This window comes from Apodemus sylvaticus, chromosome 14, assembly GCF_947179515.1.
Source record: "Apodemus sylvaticus chromosome 14, mApoSyl1.1, whole genome shotgun sequence".
Classification (NCBI taxonomy): Eukaryota; Metazoa; Chordata; class Mammalia; order Rodentia; family Muridae; genus Apodemus; species Apodemus sylvaticus.
The window spans coordinates 73,626,560-73,647,789 of record NC_067485.1 but is presented as its reverse complement, the minus strand read 5'-3'; the positions used below and the strand labels follow the sequence as shown (position 1 = coordinate 73,647,789).

The following is a 21,230-nucleotide window of genomic DNA, read 5'->3' as shown; positions in this document are numbered from 1 at the left end:
ACAGTGTCTGTTCACAGCAGTGAACCCTAACTAAGACAGACTCACAGCAAATCCCCATTCTTCGGCTCCTATAGTCTTTCTTCCCCTCCTCGGCGCCGTCCCCTGAGCTCCCCTTGGTGTGGAAGTTGTGTAATAGAAGCATCCCTTAGGACTGGGCTCCGAGCTCTGCGTTGTAATTGTCCTTCTGTCATGGTTTCTCCATCTACCACAAAGAGAAATTTCCTTGATGAGGGGTGAAGGCTGTACTTAGGAGATCAGAGAACTTTATCTTGGTTTAAGGATCCGTGAGCAAAAGCACTTGCTACCAAACCTGACAACCCAAGATCCATCCCTAGGAACAACATGAGAAAATGGACTCCTGGAAAGTTGTCCCCTGACCTCCACACATGCATGGCAAACACAAGCCTCGCTGTATTAAATAAGTATAATTTTTTAAAAATCATTTTAAAAAAATCTTGGTTTAATACTTTAGGGCCCTGGTATTGAATGGTCTGAGGAATTTCTTCAAATTCTCATGCTGTCATGGCTGATAAAGATGCCAAGCGAGTACTACATAAAACAGAATTTATACTCTGTTATCTAGCAGGGACCATCCCTGATGATAGCAGATGTAAGTCTATTATCCAAAGCACTATTTTAAAGACTTTTTTTTCAAGCAAGCTTCTTTTTGGCTAAAATATGGTTAATGAGTCTGCTGGTTTAGCTTCACACACAGCTGAGGGGCAAGCACCGTTTCTCATATCCCACATATTCGTATCATTTATTTAAACCCTCTCTCTAGTCCGAATGCTCTGGTCGCTCCTTGGTCCTTATGTTCATTAACGGGATTCCCGTCATTGTGTAGCTATTCCAACATCCAAGGAGAGTGCACACCTTAACGCAGCAGCTCCAAGAGGCAGAAGGACCCGCTACTGTCCCCTACTGCAAGGGACAAAGAGAGTCTGTGTCAGAACGTGACAAAGCCACTGTTATTTATTGGCCAGTTTCTCCGATTTGAGGCTGAGTCTCAGTTCTTGGAGGAAGGCCGAGCTAGGAAAGGTGACCCCTCTACCCAGTACAGCGCCATGGCCCATTCCACCACAGAATAATCAATGTGGAAAGGACCCTGCAGGAAGAGAGAAATAACAGGAAACGATTAACAACTATGGATTGAAATCCTCAAAGACTGGACTTCAGAAGCCAGCTCTCAACTCACTGTGTGTCTAAAATAAGACACACAGGCTCTTAAGCCCAGTCATCATCCTCCGGGGATAACGGCAACAGGTAGGGTTATTCTTAGAAACCAACCAAGACATCGTATATGGAAATACACTTGATGCACGCTAACATTCCCTCTTGAACAGCCTGTTCCCTGAGTGGATTTACAGTTCGCTCCTCCCTCCTAGAAAAATACTGCTTTTACACTAACTAATATCGCCAACCTCGAAGCTCTAATTGGCATGACAGCTGTCTCCTGGCCTCCAAATTTCATTTGTTCCTCCAAAATGAAGTTGTTTACAGAGGCTTCTTGCTCAGGGCCGGCTCTGGTTGCTTTGGCGCCACCTTGTGGCGTACCTTGGGAATCGCGTCTGAGCCTGGGACCTAGTACAGGAGGTTTCCCCTCTGATTGTAGGGCTGAACTAATTGATTGAACAATGGTGAGTCTTCTCTTCCTCGTCACTCTCTGTGAGTCGACTTTTACATTATTCCTTACGGCCAGTGAAGTTGACTTTTTGTTTGTCGACTTTAAAGTGAGCTTCTATATTTAAATATTGAATTGCAGCTATGAGGTAGCAGTTTACATTGGTGGCAGATTGCACAATGATCTTTATTTTCACACATGGGAATACGTCTCATCCAAATAGCTGTTCAGCACTGCACTTGCAGAAACTTTCAGGTCACAAATCACCTATCACAAATCACCTTGAATTTCCTACTTTCCACGGGCTCCTTAGAGGCACCCTGCAATAAGGTAGCCAAGTGCAAATACCCTTTCTAATAAGGTAGGTTATGAAGGGTTGTAAGGAGTCTTCCCCCAAGCTTTGCAAATGAGAGATTCGGCACTTGCAGAACATGTGGGACTTTATACAGCCATCAGAACTGTTGGGCTGTGGGACATTGTACCGTGTCTCTGAGCCTCAGGGCACGCTGATCCAGCCTGGAGTATCTCACCTGAGTGGAGTCTTGTCTCACCTAGCACGGAAGTGCTCTGGGCTTGTCTGTTTGTAAGTTTGGGTAGCATTGGGCTGTATCTATGTATCACAGTTTCTTTGTGCATTCATCCCATTGGTGGGCTGACACCCTTAGTTCCCAGGCACGCCGCTACATTACACAGAGTGCCCGTGTCTCTTAAGCATTCTGACTTGGCTGCCTTTGCTGTTACATCCACCATGACACCATCTTCAGCCTTTCACACAGTCGTAGATCCCACTAGGAAATGTTTTAGCGAAGCCCAGGCCGGCTGCATTCAGGAGAGGTACACAGTGGCTTGCACAGTTCTGGCCTTCCAACAGCAGACAAGGTAGCTACCGAAAGTCAAGGTACAAAGTCTCTGCTGCTTTAAACAGTAAACAGATCAAAAGGATTGATTTATCTTTTAAGTTCAGTAAATTCCTACCTTCAGCAATCCTGGCAGGCCAGGCTAGTCTCCAAGCTGCACGTGGCTCCAGGGAGTCTCTGGTCTCCAGGCTTCTGGAGAGTTCCGGTCTCCTCGCTCATGCTAATCACGTGGCTTGATTCTGCCTCCCGTTGACTTGGCGCATGACTCTTGACATGCGCAATTGTGATTGGCTAGGTTTTAAGGACTTGATTAAATGGTATCTCTGGGTAATCAGTTCCCTTCGGTGATTTTATGCTGAGCTGAGAGACTAGAAGTCAGTAGGTTTCTTTTAGCAGTCCATACCAAAGATAATGGAGAACTTAGACTCAAGCCAGCTCTGTAGGACACAGTACCCGCCCCCAGAACCTCATAGCACAGACAGGGAAATGACAGCTCCAGGCTTGGTTCAGTCGTTCCACTCAAAGCCAAAGGAGAAAAATGCAAAATGAGACTCCGACGTGTTTACTTACATGCAGAAACTTGGTCATGGTGCAGCCATTTTGTACCGGCGCTTGCCGGAAGACACCGTTCTCGGTCGAGCCTGGGGATCACAGCAGCCGGTCATTTACCTCAGGAAGTGTTATCAGTTCTCAGACGTGCACTGATGATGCTCTGCCTTTTGGTCGTGCAGATCTTGCTGGGTCAGAAATACAACCACTCCGTTGACTGGTGGTCCTTCGGAGTTCTCCTTTACGAGATGCTGATCGGTCAGTCGCCTTTCCACGGGCAGGACGAGGAGGAGCTTTTCCACTCCATCCGCATGGACAGTCCCTTTTACCCGAGGTGGCTAGAAAGGGAGGCCAAGGATCTTCTAGTGAAGGTAAGGAACGGAGTCAAAACCTGGGGAGACTGCTTACCTCAAACGTGAAAGACTGTCCCTTAGCATTAAGAAGGCAAGGCAAGGAAATAAATAAACCTCCTTTCGTCATTTATAAGAGAAATGGCGAGGCCGCCTGGCCAGCTCTGGATGGAGGTGCAGCTGGCTCTTCAAGCAGTCACAGTCTGTGGCTTTACCGCACCCTTTGTCTCCTATACATAACACCTGTTTGGCCAGTGCGTCCTCCATCCCTGTTGGGACCTTTAGCAGGATGCAGACATCTCTGTTCACTCCAGTGAAAGACAGCCCTCGTAGGTCACAAACATCTTCTCATCAAAAAGCGGAAAGCATGTAACCCAAGGCTCCGGTCGGCCTGTCAGACTCCATGTGCACCCAAGGCTGCCACCCTGCTCTACATCAGGCCTGTGGAGGACAGATTACAGTCATGCTGAGTCATGCTGAGGTCATCTGAAACCTAGTTCTCTATCCTTCCAAGTCCTGGGTCTCTGCTTAGTCCTGTAGTGATATAATATTATAATAAATGTGCTAACAAGCACACATATGAGTATACATATATATCATATACATATACACATGCACATATACACGCACATACACATATACACGCATATATGTATATACACATACATCATATAAATACACACATACACATATACACATACACATATACATGTATATACAGCCTGATGAGTCCATTATGCATTATTAACCAATGAGCCAACCCTATGATTGAATTTTAAACCAAAACTTTGAAAGCATTTCCATGGATGAGGTATAGCTCAGTGACAGGATTTTTTTTTAAGCATACAAAGGTTCTAGGTTTCCCTCCTAGTACCAAAGCAAGAATGGGGGGGGGGGGGAGAAAGAGAGAGAGAGGGGAGAGAGGGAAGGAGAGAGAGACAGAGACAGAGACAGAGAGACAGAAAGAGAGAAAGCAAGCGATCCCTGTGCTCCTCTTTCTCACTAGTCTGCTCTGGTTTTCTCTCTTGAAGAACTATTTACGATTAAATCAGAGGGCTTTATACTTGCATGTCCCTAAGGCGAGTGACAACTTGTCTGAGGTATTAGACATTTTGAGGCGACTCCGGAGCTCTCCCTGAGATCTAGGATCTTGAATCTGAGAGGTGGCGACCAGGAAGGCCTCCTAGGAAGCTCTGCCCGAGGTTAGCAGAAGTCGGTGTTTCGAAGCCAGCTTGCGACTTCTGACTGGGAGCCACACAAGCAGGGAGCCCAGAAGACTCCCTGAATGACCAATTAAATTCACCCTTAATGAGCAAACCAAACACACGTAGAACGAAAGCTAATTTAAAAAGTAGTTGTTTAAAAAAAAAAGATGAGCTCGGCAAAAAGGAGCTGGTGGGATTCGAACGCAGTCTCACTTTATGTCAAGTCCAAATGCCATGGCAGCCGGTAGGTTTGCTGCACACTTGGCTATGTGAAGTGCTTGTGTGAAGTGAGCTGCTATAACAGAACGAACCCAGACTAACCAGGCAATGTCTCCCTCACTGTCCCTCAACTGATTGGCACGCGGTCAGGTGGCAGGACTTAAATGCACACGGAGCAGATCCCCCCGCCCCCGGCACGCCCGTACATCCTGCACACCGGAACACAGATGCATCTCACACAGCAGACATTTATTTCCTACCTCTCTGGAGGTTAGGGTCAGTTCCGGGTGCTGGCTCTTTGTAGAAAGCGTGTAGGCACCTTGCTCTATCTGGAAGGATAGGGTGAGAAAATGCTCTAGTGTCTCTCTTTCTTTATTTTCTCTCTATCTCTATTTATTTCTTCCTTTCTTCCTCTCTCTCTCTCTCTCTCTCTCTCTCTCTCTCTCTCTCTCTCTCTCTCTTTCTTATTTGGGTTTTTTTAGACAAGTTTCCTCTGTGTAGCCCTGGCTGTCCTGGAACTTGCTATGTAGACCAGGCCTCACAGTCAGATCCTCGCGCCTCTGATCCTGGAGTACTGGGGTTCGGGGTACGAGTGGCCACGCCCAGCTCTTTCTTATTTTTAAGGACACCAATCTTCGGAGATTAGAGCTCCAGCCCTGTGGCCTCATCTAACCTTCACCACTTCCATAAATATGGCTTTTAAGGGGTTTGTCCCACAGTCTTTAGCATGACAGCTATCCCGAGGCACCCGGAGCAAGAGAACTTTCTGGAAAAAGATCAATGAAGAAGACCCTTGTTCTTCCCGTCATCAGGAGCCTGTCAGTCAGAGAAATCATCAGACGTGCACCCCAGAGTTATTTGCAATGCCTCAACACGTGTGGGGCTCTTATAGCCAGCCTTCCCACGGTGCCTTCCAAATGCTGAGTCCCCCCCCCCTCATCCCCACCCACGCCCCCCCACACCCTACCCCTCGTGTCAGGAAACTATGATAGGTAAAGTAGGGACAGGCAGGCAGAACCAGAAGTAACTTATGGAGGAAAGGGGGAGGGGCGGGGCTAGTTGCCAAGGTAAGAAGAATGGAGAAAGAGAAAAGAATCACTTCCGCTAAAAAATGGAAATGGAGAATGTATAAGAGACACCCACGCCACAATGAAAAGGGCAAGATATTGATACCTCACGAATACTGCGTGAATCGTAGATTCCCAAAGGCAAAAAGTCTCATCCAGAGGGTGAACACTCTCAGGGACCAATCAGGTTGGCCGGTGCAGAGGAGTGGGCGGAGCAGGTACACAGACAAGCACTCTCAGGGACCAATCAGGTTGGCCGGTGCGGAGGAGTGGGAGGGGTAAGTTTTGGGCAGGCAGGCAGGCGGCTGTGACTACTACATAGGTAGCAGGAAGGACAGAACATTCCATCATTTCTAACAACTAAAAACTTGAAACAGTCAGATGAGGTGCGACACCCTTGGAATCCTAAAACTGGAGAATGTGAAAACAGGCTGTTCCCTGGGGCCTGCTGGCCATCCGGCCTGGCCAGGACTGATAGCACTAGGCCAAGTGAGCGATCTTGCCTCAAAAACCAAGGCTCTGGAGAGGTTCTCAGGGTTAAGAGCACCGTCTTGCGGAGGACCTAGGGTTCAGTTCCCAGCACCCTCGTGGTGACTCACAATGTCTTTAGCTCCAGTTCCAAGAATCTGACACCTTCTCCTGACCTTCACAGGCACACATGTGGTACACAGACATACATGTAGACCAAACACCCAAACATATAAAATAAAACTTAGCGATAAAAGACTTTTTTAAAGTAAATAAAACCAGGATGGAGACACCTGAGAAAGAACTCAGAAGGTTAACCTCTGGTGTCCACAGATATGCACCCATGTATGCACATGCCACATATATGCACACATACCTGAACTCTCACACACAGAAAACTTAAAAGCAGAAGTAGGGTTGATATGGCTTAATGGGCAGAGGCAGTCTCCCCAGAGCCTGTTAACTTGCAATTAATATCCAGGATCAAATGGTGGATGGAGAGAATCGACTCAGGTACAACAAATAAATAAATGAGTAAATGTAATAAAATTTAAAAACAAAAGTAAATGTAAGGCTAAATGCTATGCTAATACAAAAGTACAAGTTAAATATTTATGCATATTATATCAGCAGCAGGAGAAAAGTGTGTCATAGGGGTAAGCAAAGAACTGCTGAATCGATCAGAAATGAAGGCAATAAAGGAGAAAAATGGAGGAGGACTCTGGGCGAAAAGGTCTTAAAGTCATTTAGAAGCTTTGTGATTTCTGACACTGGTTAGAAAGAAAACTTCTATTCTGCCTCTTGAGCACACTGTAGCAACTGGCCTGATACAAATTAGTTTCTATTATGCAATTAGCTGCCAATAAGGAAGATTAGCAGTTTATCTCTCCTCCTGGATCACTTTACAGCTTAATCCAGCCACCATCGCAGCCTTGGGCCCCTTCTTCTGCAAAATCCAAAGGGCGTGCTATTGTTCAGAGATTCCTTCCAGGGACTTTTCCATGATGTTAAAGTCCTGAGTCCCTTCTGAAAGGCTGAACACGGATCTGCTAGATGGCACCGGATATCGTGGTAGGAACACACTGTCCCTTGAGCTCTCACAGGACAGGGGCACACCCAGCCCGCTGAACAACCAGATGTCAGGAGAGGCTGTGCTCTGTCAGGAGTTACAGCTGGGCTGCTGCTGTCCAGTTGCCTAGTGCCAAAGTGAAAAGAAAGCGCCCCTTTCTCCCCCATTTATTTATCCAGGATGTCCGGCCCTTGTGTTTGAAAATGATGGGAAAGTAATGCTCTTAAACAGAAATTCATCTCCCCTTTCACAGGACTGCTGCTCTGCGGAGGGACTCAGGAGGGGTGGGATCCAGGTATAGCCTGTCACAGCTGCTGGTGGCTACAAATTGCTTCCTATCCAGGCTGTCAAATACACTTAAACAAACTCCAACTAGATCCCAGCCTCTTATGTAAGAGTGAGCTGTTTCCTGTAAATATAGAAAGCTTTTACTGGCAAAAGAAATACTTTTCCCATGTCCTTGATGTCCCTTCGCTGCTGCAGAGCTTTGGTGTCTCGAGCCCTGTCACCCTCGGGACACAAAGTTGAGTCTGTTTGCTCTTGGGAGAAAAGATAAGGACAGAAAGATTATTGAACTTTGGGGCTAGAGGCCAGATTATCTTCTTATTTTCCATTTTTCTTTTTAAAATACATTATTTAATTTTACAGGTGCCTAAGCCAAGCTCAGATGACTTTTTGTTAGGAGTTTCTTGATTCAAACATCACATGTTTTTTAAGAAAATCTAATGAAAAACCGAGTGTGGCTCCAGTTGGTCAAGGGCAGTGACCTCTAACTTAACTCCCTAAAACATTGTATTAAACCAGTGTCAGCTAAACTTGGGCCCGTTCTTAAGACCGTTCTTATAAGCTTTTTATCTCATCTTGTTTCATCAAAATATCCATAAGAGGTAGAAGTCAATCACTTATTATGATCATTTCCAAGGGGAGGGCACACTGCTTATTCTCTCTTTTAAAATCTAGAAAAAAAATTAATTAGGACTGGAGAGCTGGCTCAGCACTTAAGAGCACCTGCTGCTCTTCCAGAGAACCAGAGTTCAGTTCCCAGCATCCATGTTGGGCAGTTCAAAAGCTTTTGTAACTCCAGCTCAAGGAGATCCAGTGCCCTCTTCTGGCCACCACAAGCACCTACACTCATGTGTGTGTGTATGTGTGTCTGGGTAATGGAAACACAGTAATGCCTGTTCCTCAGAGTTTACAGTCCACAGGAAACACAGACTTGAAAAACAAACAGTTGGACAAACTGTTCATGGGGGGGGGGTGAGCTCTCTTATAGTGGAGGTAATCAAGGAGGAGAGGGCTCATATAGAGCACTGATGACGGGGGTAAAATCCAAAGACCAATGACTGGGAGAAAGGAATCTTAGTAGAGGAGGCTGGATTGAGCCACCTCCTAGAAGACGAACATCGTTGTTGAAACTGAGAGCCAAAAGTGGTCTGTTAATGAGCAGATTTGACCTGGCAGAAGACGCAGGCGCATTAGCACTAGAATACGGCATCTAGAATGTTCGTAGAAGCACTGAAACATCACAACTCTCTGGGTCCTAGAGGTCACTTTAGTTAACCTTCCATTTTACAGGCAGACCCGCATGGTTTGGATATGAACTATTACTCCCAAAGGCCCAGGTGACAGGGGCTTGGAAAGGAGTGGAACCTTTAAAAGGTGGGGCAGAGTGCAAGGAAGTTAGGTTATTGGGGGAGATTGACAGATTCTAGCCCCACCTCCTTCTCTCTTTCCACTTCCCCGTTGTATACAGGTGTATATATGCATGTGGTTGTGTGAGTATATGTGTATGTTATCATTTTATTTAGTCCTAAGGATAACCCTGTGAGACAGGCACTTGGCATATATTCTGGTTTACTTTCCATTGCTCTGGCAAACACCATGGCCAAAAGCAACCTGGGGAGGAAACAGTTTAACGTCAGCCTCAAGGTTATAATCCATTATTGAGGGAAGTGGGGGCCAAGACTCAGACAAGAACCAAAGCAGAGGCCATAGAGGAACACTGCCTACCGAACTGCTTCCGGGTTCATACTTAGTTCAGCCTTCCTTAAGCAATGCAGACCATTTGCCCAGGGATGGCCCCACCGGCCTCAACCATCACGCCCATCAGTCTCTCAGAAACGCAGCCACAGGCCAGAGGGTCAGAGCCAGTTCTGCACTTACAGTCTCCTCCTCCCGGGCGAATCTAGATTGGGTCAGACGGACAATTAAAACTAACCAGAGCAGTATACGCCAAAAGTTACGAAGTTGACTTAGAGTCTATCCTTTGTCAGGGACCCCCTAAGTAACACAAGGTGAAGCTGATCTCATGCCAGGCCTATATACATGCCAGTATAGCCTGCCCGGGGCAAAGAGGAAGGCGGTCGAAGGTTCAGCAAAGTACACTTAGAGAAGGCATCGGGTTAGAGTTCCACACCCACGGAGGTCAGCAAAAGAGCCAGCGGCTCACGCCCCAAGTAATGCGCCCCCACCTGATCTAATGCGGCCTCGTGGCAGAAGTGAACGATTCCCTCTCTGCTCCTTTGCAGCTTTTTGTGAGAGAACCTGAGAAGAGGCTGGGCGTGAGAGGAGACATCCGCCAGCATCCTTTGTTTCGAGAGATCAACTGGGAAGAGCTGGAGAGGAAAGAGATTGACCCGCCCTTCAGACCAAAAGTGGTAAGGACTCCCCCACTGGACAGTTTGGCTTCCGCTCCTCCTCTTTCTATCACAGGCTGTCGCCCTAAGCAAGTAGCCGCACTTCCTGAAACCTGCCCCAACCACACTGTCCGGGAGGAACACGCTTCTTTAATCCCCGCCATTTGGCTAGAGGAGATGGGGAGGGGTGCTCCGGTTGCTTGCCAAACTGAAACTGTGTCATCAAAATTCACCTGTGGGGTGAATGAATTGCAGAACATCCCCAAGTTGGACATGTCTCTGAGTGGGACTGTCAGAGGAGATGGATTCAGCACGCGACACTTACGATCTTAATGGTCCCCATCTGGATGACTAACAACACCTGTACAGTGTAATAATTCTTTTATGTGAAATCAATTATTCTAATAAAAGAAATGATGACTCGGGATTTGAACCCACTGGGCTGTGCACACACTATAGCCTCCATAAGAAAAGTTAAGATAATGAACTTAGTGACTAATTTTCTTCCCTTTTTTTCTCCCTCTTCCTCCTCGTGTGACCAAGAAATCACCATATGACTGTAGCAATTTCGACAAGGAATTCCTAAGTGAGAAACCCAGGCTATCATTCGCCGACAGAGCGCTCATCAACAGCATGGACCAAAATATGTTCAGCAACTTTTCCTTCATTAACCCGGGGATGGAGACCTTCATTTGTTCCTGAACCTCTCGTCTCCCCCAGACTGGAAGGGATTTGCTCTCTCTCTCCGAGAACTGGTTCAAGTAACACTTCTGGGCGTCTCTTTTTCACGTTTGAGAAGAAAAGAAACACTCAACCACAAAGACAGGGAGGCCCGCTGAGCTCCTCGCGAGACCCGTTACCTGTAGCACAAACCACGCCTACTTCACTAATGACATCACCCTGTTATATCTCCTGGAATTTCTCACGGCAGCCCTTGAAGTTAGATCATTGTTAACTCTAGTCATTTACTTGAAAGATGGTTCCCGATACTGTGAAAGATTCGAGACATAATTCTGATCTTGCCCCAGACAACAGTTGCTGGTTGGTGACGAACCAAGGCGCAAATGGAACAGATTTCTCAAGACTGGGACAGCAGATCACCTGTTATGGAAGTCAATTCCACTCAACCACAGAGAAGGAACCACTAACCCACGTCGTCCTGCGCATGTCTGTGGAAATGTTGATGGCAGAAGGGAGGGAAAGGGGAAGCCCTGAGCAGATTGCAATGGGATGCTCTCCAATAAACATAGCATGAAACTTAATATTTAGAAATCTGTTCATTCTGGCCAGCCCTGAGATTCACACGGTATCAGAAAGTAAGGGGGCAATGAGTGAAGCAGAGCCCTTGTCGCCAACAGGGAAGGGTCAGGGTGTCGCCTGTGTGGAGCATCTTATTCACACAGAAGGAAAGTATAACCAACAAGGTCAGGGTCGTTCGCTGCTGCCAATCAAACCTTCCCTTCCCACTCTGTTCTCAGTTGATCTCTCTGTTAGCGTTCGTAGGCATTCACTACCATCCTCCCGGTCAGACAAGAAATGAAGTGCATGACTCTTCGGAGATAAAGAAAACCAATCCCTTATCATGTTGTTCCCAGGGATTGGATGGCGAATAAGTCCCACCTTAGGCATCCTGCAAGACAACACAACCCATGCATGCTATTTGAGTCCTGTTGAGTTAGAGTCCTAACTATACACTCAAGGGATCGTGTGCTGTTTGTTTATTTTGATGAGATGTTGTGATGATAATGTGGATGTTGAAAACGGAATAAAGAAGAAAGAAAGATGCCTCTTAGTGGTTTGATTCTTTACTGGTTTTCTCAAAAACAGGTCCATTGTGTTGACCATCAAAATGCAGCCAGTATTGGATTTGTTTTAAAAATGAGAAATTATGGAAAAGGGTTTCTCAGAGGGGTGAGACATACAGGCAAATTTTAATCATTAGTATGTTCCTCTTTCTCCTCCCTCAAAAGCTTTCTTGAGGCTTCAGGCTGTGACTGGCCTCACTTCTTCCAGTGGCGAGGACATCTAGCCCTGGCGGAATGTTCCCCCTTCCCTCCTTCATCTTTCTGCAGCATGCCACATAGGACTGATGCCTCTCTCCAGCCTGCCTTCTAGAACCTTCTGAGGACATTTTCCTGCATCCCATCTTGCTCCTCTGTTGACTCTCTGTCCTCCTTCCCACTCTAAATCTTTCAGAAAGCCCCTCCCCCTTGCTCCCCTTTACTACCTCTGGTGGTCGTCCACTTCTGACATATAAGTACCACTCCACACAAGCACAAATCTCCTTCTCCAGCTGTAGCCCCACCCCTGCCAGCAGACAACATTAATGTGGCATGCCCAGAACGCACGCATTCCGGTTAGCATCTAGTTCTGTCTTGTATTTCCTACTTCCGCTAACAGCCCTACTATAGCCTTTATTACCTGGACCAGAACCAGAGTTTTCATTGGCAATCCCTTCTCTCCCCTTGAATTCCTTAATGCTTATTTTTATATCAAGCCTTTTATTCTATGTTTATATTGTCTGATGGTTAGTGTTACTTGTCAAACTGACAGGTTTAGAATCACCCAGGAAGCAAGCCCCCAAGGACACCTCTGAGAGATTACACTTTCTTGTTTGGGAGAAATGAGGTGGGAAGACACACACCATTTACTAGGTTGGGATCTCGGACCCTGAAAGGCAGAAAAGCTCTGTGTAAGCATCTGCTGCTCCCTCCTTCTTGTTCTTCGTCTTGTTGTTGTTGTTGTTGTTGTTGTTGTTGTTGTTCTTCTTCTTCTTCTTCTTCTTCTTCTTCTTCTTCTTCTTCTTCTTCTTCTTCTTCTGCTTCTGCTTCTTCTTCTTCTTCTTCTTCTTCTTCTTCTTCTTCTTCTTCTTCTTCTTCTTCTTCTTCTTCTTCTTCTTCTTCTTCTTCTTCTGAAATTGTGGTGCCTCTATCCATCAAGCTTCAGTTTTTTTTCTATATTCCAAATGATTTTCCCTTTCCCGGTTCCCCCCTTCCCATAAGTTCCATAAGCCCTCTTCCCTCCACCAATTCCCCAATCAACCCCTCCCACTCCTCTGTCCTGGTATTCCCCTGCATTGCTGCATCAAGCCTTTCCAGGACCAGGGCCCTCTCCTTCCTTCTTCTTGGGAATCATTTGATATGTTAATTGTGTTTTGGGTATTCAGAGCTTCTGGGCTAATATCCACTTATCAGTCACTGCATTCCATGTGTGTTCTTCTGTGAATGAGTTACCTCACTTAATATGATATTTTCCAGTTCGAACCATTTGCCTAAGAATTTCATGAATTCATTGTTTTTAATTGCTGAGTAGTAATTCCATTGTGTAAATATACCACATTTTCTGTATCCATTCCTCCATTGAAGGACATCTGGGTTCTTTGCAGCTTCTGGCTATTATAAATAAGGCTGCTCTAAACATAGTGGAGCATGTGTCCTTATTGCATGCCGGGGAATCCTCTGGGTATATGCCCAGGAGTAGTATAACAGGATCCTCCAGAAGTATCATGCCCAGTTTTCTGAGGAACTGCCAGACTGATTTCCAGAGTGGTTGTACCAGCTTGCAATCCCACCAACAGTGGAGGAGTGTTCCTCTTTCTCTACATCCTTGCCAACACCTGCTGTCTCCTGACTTTTTAATCTTAGCCATTCTGACTGGTGTGAGGGGAAATCTCAGGGTTGTTTAGATTTGCATTTTCCTAATGACTAATGATGTTGAACATTTCTTAGGGTGCTTCTCAGCCATCTGAAGCTGTTCAAGTGAAAATTCTTCATTTAGCTATGTACCCCATTTTTTGGGTTATTTGGTTCTCTGGGGTCTAACTTCTTGAGTTCTTTGTATATATTGGATATTAGCCCTCTGTCAGATGTAAGGTTGGTGAAGATCTTTTCCCAATTTGTTGGTTGCCATTTTGTCCTTTTGACAGTGTCTTTTGCCTTACAGGAACTTTGTAATTTTATGAGGTCCCATTTGTCAATTCTTGATCTTAGAGCATAAGCTATTGGTGTTCTGTTCAGGAACTTTTCCCCTGTGCCCATGTCCTCAAGGGTCTTCCCCATGCTCCCTTCTTCTTGATAGTGATGCGATATGATCAGCTACTTCAACCTGCTTCCCAGTGATGTCCCTACTGTGAAGGAAGATGCCCTAAAACCATGAACCAACATAAACTCCTCTCCCTTAAGTAACCTTTGTCAGGGGTTTCTTAACCCAGCAAGAAAAGAAACTATTACATCCTCTCTTTCTAAAGTACATATATATATACTTCTCAACTACTCTTGGATGAAGAGCAACTGATCCAGCCCCTTCGTTTTCTGTCTTTCCCACTTCCTAACTTTTAGATACAACATCTGGCTTCTTGTCCTAAATGAAAATTTACATCATGTCACAAACACACTTGTGAAAACCCATGTAATGTTCCCTGGCTAAAGCCCCCATAAGGCCTGTTTTGTTCCTGGACTTCCACTCTACCATGAGGCCCACTGCAACTCTTCACTCTGTGTCCTAAGCCACCCGAGTTTCCCAGCGTGGTGCAGAAACAGGAAAGATTTCACAGTTGTGTCTCCCTTTCCCATTCCCACTTACCAAAATCTCCCTAGTCTCAGATTTGATCACAGGACTGGCCCTTCATGACGCACGCACCCTCTGCTGTAGGTAGTCCCCTAGCTCTCTGAGGTCAGCATCAGTTACTTCCTTTGGCACATTCATCATTCTGCTAGTGAGCTATAAACCCCCAGAGGGAAAGGTTTTCTCATTAGTGCTTAAAGAGCTGTCAGGTAAGAGTAAATGCAGATGCTCTGTGGCTCTGTTGTGTGTGTGCTACATTTCCCTCTATCCATTCGCCCATGGAAGGACATCTGGGCTGGCTCTATGCTTGACTACTGTGAATGGTGCCACAATAAATGTGGGTGTTGCAATGTCTCTACTGTATACTAACTGTGTCTCATTGGAGTGTACTCACTTCCTGCAGGACTAAAGTCCCTATTCCAAAGAAAGCAATTACTTCCATGCTCTGGACCTGCTGTCCCTCTCTGGATTCATTCTCCACACTTAGTTCACTTCCTAACCTTCAGAGTCTGGAACTCTCACCCTCTTTTCGCATTTTAGCTTTTGCTTTTTGTTTTGTTTTGTTTATAGGACTGAGGATTGACCCCACAACCTTGCATACACTAAATGTCTTAGTCAGGGTTACCACTGTTGTGATGAAACACAATGACCAAAGCAACTTGGGGAGGAAAGGGTTTATTTGGCTTACATTCTTACATCACTGATTGTCACCAAAGGAAGTCAGGACAGGACCTCAAACAGGGCAGGAACCTGGAGGCAGGAGCTGACGCAGAGGCATGGAGGAGTGCTGCTTATTGGCTTGCTCCATATGGCTTGCTCAGCCATGTGCAACCTGAACTTGTAGAACCCTGAGCCACCAGCCCAGGGGTGACCCCACCCACAATGGGGTCCCTCCCACTTCAATCACTAATTTTAAAGAAGCCCATCAAACTTGTCTCTAGCCTGAACTTTTGGAGACATTTTCTCAACTGAGATTCCCCCCTTCCCAACAACTCTAGCTTGAGTCAAGTTGATAGTGTGGTGCACTTATTTAATCACAGCACTTGGGAAGCAGAGGTAGGCAGATCTCTATAAGTTCGAGGCTAGTCTGGTCTACAGAGAGAGTTCCAGGACAACCAGGGATACACAGAGAAACCCTGTGGGGGGAGAGAGAGAGAGAGAGAGAGAGAGAGAGAGAGAGAGAGAGAGAAAGGAAGGAAGAAAGAAAGAAAGAAAGAAAGAAAGAAAGAAAGAAAGAAAGAAAGAAAGAAAGAAAGAAAAGGAAGGAAGAAGAAAGAAAGGAGGCAAGGAAGGAGAGCAGAGATGAGGGAAAGGAAAATGCTAGAAAGGTGTAGGGAAAAGGAACTTCATATATTGTTAGTGAGAATTTAAATTAGCCCAGAGACTAGAGAAAATGTCACAGTGATTCCTCAAAAACTAAAATTAGAATTATCTAGGCATACTCCTAGCTATATCCCATGCCAAGTTAACATCCCAGAGAGATACTTGAGCATAAATGTTCATTGTGCTACTATTTCCAGTAGCCAAGTATAGAGTAGCCTAGATACCTGTCAGTGGGTAAATAGACAAGAGAAGATGTCCTGCACACATGCATGTCTCTGTGTGTGTGTGTCTGTGTGTGTATGTATGTGCGTGTGTGTGTGTGTCTGTGTCTGTGTGTATATAGTATGGTATATGTGTGTATATTTGTATGTATATATGTATATGTATATCTATGCATATGTGTATATGTATGTGTATATGTGTGTATATGTGTGTATATATGTATATGTATATATATGCATATGTGTATATGTATGTGTATATGCGTGTATATGTGTATATATGTATATTTATATATATGCATATGTGTATATGTATGTGTATATATATGTATATGTATATATATGCATATGTGTATATGTATGTATGTGTGTGTATATATATACATATACACACACACACACACACATATATATAATATATATATACATATATATGAACAGAATTGAATCACGTCATGTTTGGTGAAATATGTGCAACTGGAAGTCATCCTGTTAAGCAAAACAGGCCAGAGGTAAAAGAACAAGCGTCTCATATGTGGCTACTAAGATTTTTTTAAAAAAACAGCTTGAAAGTATTACTAGGCTTTAACCAGGGTTGGGAAAGGAGACAAGAGAAAGGAGGGAAAAGGACTATTAGAGGGTAGTTGGGGAAACTGATACAATCAAGACATAGCACTTGTGTGTATAGAACTGCAACAGTGATCCTATTACTATGTATAACTAGTGTGCATTGATAGCTATAATAAAATAAAAATAAAATTCCTCTTAAAACATTTGCTTCTAATCTTTTTTTCTAGGAGCTTACAACTAATATAATCCCATCGGAGTCTCCTCGTGGGCTGCGATGGAGGTGGCCCCTGGCAGAAAAAGCAAGTAGTGAATTCAGGAGTCAGGAAAGTTATTTTTATTGTGTTAATTTTTTCTGAATGAAGAAAGGCCCACTGACTTGATTAAAGATGTCAACGTGCTGAAATATTAACCATGTCAAAATCTCTATTCTGAGATTTGTAACATACTGGAAATGCCAATAGACTCCATGAATCCAAAGACTCGCTCGCTTGTGGGAGCAATTAGCCTTCATGAAAGCAATCCAGCAGCCCTGCAATGGACTCATTATTCATCCCTTCCATGGGGGGGGGATTGATTGTAACAGGAATAAGGACAAAGCGGCCCGAGAGTAACAACAGTAAGAAAACTATAAAGCAGCAAAGCGCAGCAGTCGCTTGGCTGCATTTATAGAACATCGGATCCAGAGGATTCAGTAGACCTATTTTCCTTTAACATAAAAGTAAGCTTGAGGAGATGAGAAAAAGGTCAGTTTGCTTCCAAACAACTAAAAGAACAAATAGGAAGAAAAAAAAGAAAAAATGTAAAAGCAATCAAAAGCTGGTACACTTTTAAACATGTCATTCGTCAGTATGTCAATTAGTTAAATCTCCCTAATAAAGGACAAGTCTCTCATTGATGTTTTTAATTCTGTGTTATTTAACAGTAGATATAGATTAGGTGACAAGATTTTTTTTTTTTTTACCATAAATGGCAAAGAAAAGACGCCGTAGTTGAACATAAAGAAAGGTAAAGGTAATAACAGAAAAGAGGGAAAGGTAAAGAATTAGAATAAGAGTTGAAGAGAAGCCAGAGCCATTTAAACAGATCAGACAAGACAGATTGCATTTAGGAATGGTTACAAGGGACGGGAGATCTTAGGATAACTCTGAGCGCAGTTGCAAGTAACATGGATGAGTTGGAATCTGTGGCCAAGGAGCAAGATGAAATCAGCAGAGAGAAAATCACCCAGTGACTTTGAGAGGAAGGACAGGAACCTTGAGTCAAGATGACAAACCTCACATGAGAGTTGGTGGGAAATGAGGATTTGATCAGCCATCAAAGGGGACAGAGTCTGGCTAAACTAACTGGATATGCTTCTTGCTAAAGTCATGCACTGCACTATGAGCGCAGAAATCCAAACGTTGTGACCTAGTCGGGAAGAGAATTCAGAGACCCCTGACAAGATTTTGGTCAAGGGAAGATTCTACATCCAGACAGAGGGAATATGTAAGAAAAATATCAATCTCAGTAGTATTAACACCAGGCAGAATGTTGTTAAAATAAGAAACATTTCAATTTGAACAAAGTAGATCCAGAATGCATAAAAATGCAGAGACTTTTGCAAAGTATAATAAATTAAATTGAGAAAATGCAATACAGATAAATACATCATTGTAGTGAGAGGCACTAAAATGCCTCCTCAAAAATCAAAACATCAGGGCAAAAAAGAAATGCAGACGATCTGAGAAAAGCTTAATAAACACGGGCTAATAGAAACTTCAAGTTAGTAAACACTGACTATATACCGAGGAAAAACATATCCGACCTCACAGGATTTACTAAAATTTAGTAAGGTAACACATGGAAAATGTGTATGGTATGTGGTAATCAGAATAAAGTGTGGGAAATGTTATGCTCAAAATCTAAACAAATCCACCAACTCATCTTTCAAAATAAATCCACCAATGCACCTTTAATGAGCCATAGGTTAAGAGGCTTTAGTTATTGACAAGATAAGAAATTCTGTCTGGCAAGTTGAATGCTCATATGTAAATACCTTTACATTAAAGGATATATAAAATGCAATTCACAATCTTTCTATGAATGAATAAGTATAAGGACAGCATGGATTATAGAGATAGCTAATCTTCACTGTGATTGGCTTTAAGATCATATAGGAGACATGGTTACCTCTGCGGACTCTTGCCAGGGAAGTTTAAGTGAGGAGGTAAGTCCCACCCTGAATCTGCTTGACTAGGGGTGACCCAATCCCAAGTGAATTCAAAGGAGTCGGGTAAGCAAACTAAACAGCAGCGTTCGTTTCCGTCTACTTCCTGATTGCAGACGCCACGTGACCAGCTGCCTGGCCTAGCTAGTCCTTTGTCAACATGATACAAAATAGAGTTAACTGAGACAGCAACCCTCAACACATCCTTCAGAATGCTTGTAGGCAAGCGCGTAGGGCATTTTTCTTGGTTAATGTTTGATGTAGACTGGCCCAACTCCCTGGGACAATTCTGCCCCTGGGCAGGTGGTTCTGGATAGTCTAAGAAAGCTGCTCAGAGCGTTGTTGTATGCTTCAATACCAGCCTCTGGTTTCCTGCCCTGACTTCCTGTAATGGCGAACTGTGGTACAGATCCGGAAACTGAAATAAAACCTTTCCTCCCCAAGTTACTTTTGGTCCCAGTACTTTATCACAGCAGTAGAAATCCTGACTAAGGCATGCTCCTAACACCAGACCTTCTCTATCATGATAGAACTCTATTTTCTCTGTGGTGCTTTGAATGAGAATGGTCACCATAGGCTCATAGACTTGAATGTGTGGTCCTCAGTTGGTAGGCTATTTACGAAGGATTAGAAGGTGTTGTGTAGTTGCTGATGTTGTTACTATTATTGGGATTAGTTATACCCCTGTTGCCTTTAAATATCTATTGGGCGTTTTTTACCCCCATTTCAGATCATTTAGTTCCCAAACAGACACAGCGACTTCTACATTTATAAAAAGTGTCAGAGGGCTAGAGCTGCTCAGATATCACCTCTGCTATTGCTTTCTGTCAGAATCGCTTATGCTTCATTTGGACTGCTTCTCGCTGCAGCAGGCTAGCCCTCGTGGCCTTGCGCTCACCATCTCTGCTATCTCATGGCGACCTCCCCTTCTTCTCTCTCTTCCCCTTGGTCTCTACCTCAGAGCCCCAGTTTGCTCTGTCCCCTGTCTTCTGCCCAGCCCAGGCTGCAGGCATCTTTATTAACCAATGAGGGATAACTTGGCGGCCAAGGTTTACATAACATCATTGGGTGTGGGTGTGTGAGGATCTCCACATAGAGAACAGCCAGGTCTTGGAGGCCAGTCTTTAGCTTTTGAATGCATAGCAGCGCCAGACCAGCCCCCACCCCACCTCCCAGCTTGTGAATCAGGCCTGAGCTCTCTCAGTCTCTGCTCCTAGGCCGTGCCCGCCTGCTGGTTTCCATGTTCCCCATCAGAATGACTTAACCTCTGACGTGGTAAGCAAGCCCCCATGAACTGCAGTCTTTTATAGCTTACCTTGGTCATGGTGTCTCTTCACAGCAACAGATCAGTGCCTAAGGCACCCTTCAGAAGTGAGACAAATAAACCTTTACTTCTTTATAGTGCTATTTCAAACTTTTGTGACAGCAACAAGAAAAGTAATGAATACAAACAACTAGTGCCCGAAGTGTGGCCTTGAAAGGCAGCGGCAGGTAGATTTCTGTGAGTTCGAGGCCAGCCTGGTATAGATTGCAAATACCAGGACAGCAACAACATAGAGAGAACTTATCTGAAAAATAAAAAAAAAAAAAAGAAAAAGAAAAATCTTATCTCAAAAGAATAAGGAAAGAAGTAAAATTTGGAGAACAGAAAATTGGCTGTGTAGCAGAAGCATTAGCAGAGCTGTGTGAGGTGGGTAGTTTATACACGAGTTCAGTTCTTCTGCATATGGGAAATTTTCTATATTAAAAATATCTTTAAATGAGCAAGAAATCACAAAAATGCCTTAGCATAGAAAACCTATAAAGTAGAAAACAGAAAAATTTAAAGACAAGTGGCAGAAATATATTGAGAAAGTATACATTAGACTTCATCAATAAAAAGCTTTTAAGTGAAGAAAAAAAAAACCTTACCTGGTTTCATGAAAATAACTGAGAAACTTAATTACAAAACCAAAAAGGAAGGAATATATTAAGTGTAAATACATATGATTTTATGCCAGCATATTTTAAAACCTAGATAAAATGAATAGTTCCCTGGCAAAAGAGGAAAGTATGAATTCAACAAATGGGTTTTGTGTGTGCGTATGTCTGTTCATGTGTGTGTACACACATGTGTGAGCATGCATACGGAGGTTAGCCGCTGATGTGAGGTGTCCTCTTCAATTGTTCTATGTCTACTGTATTTTATTATTTTATTTGATAGAGTCATTTAATGAGCACAGATTTGGCTAGACTGACTGTCCATCAACCCTCGGGCCAATGAGAGATTCTCTCTCAAAAAAAAAAAATAGTGGATAGTGCTGGAA

General features: G+C 44.2%; 1 protein-coding gene across 4 annotated transcripts in view; it reads left to right on the top strand.

Annotated features, from left to right (window-relative positions):
- Prkcq (protein kinase C theta) overlaps positions 1-11,303 on the top strand; it is a 139,362-nt gene extending 128,059 nt beyond the window's left edge. For all 4 annotated transcript variants that reach the window (XM_052156226.1, XM_052156225.1, XM_052156224.1 and 1 more), the window contains 3 exons: positions 3,210-3,398; positions 9,934-10,062; positions 10,585-11,303. In XM_052156226.1, the coding sequence (XP_052012186.1) occupies positions 3,210-3,398; positions 9,934-10,062; positions 10,585-10,743 (477 nt within the window). In that variant the 3' untranslated portion in view covers positions 10,744-11,303. The remainder of the gene's footprint in view (positions 1-3,209; positions 3,399-9,933; positions 10,063-10,584) is intronic.
- Positions 11,304-21,230: the final 9,927 nt, after the last annotated feature.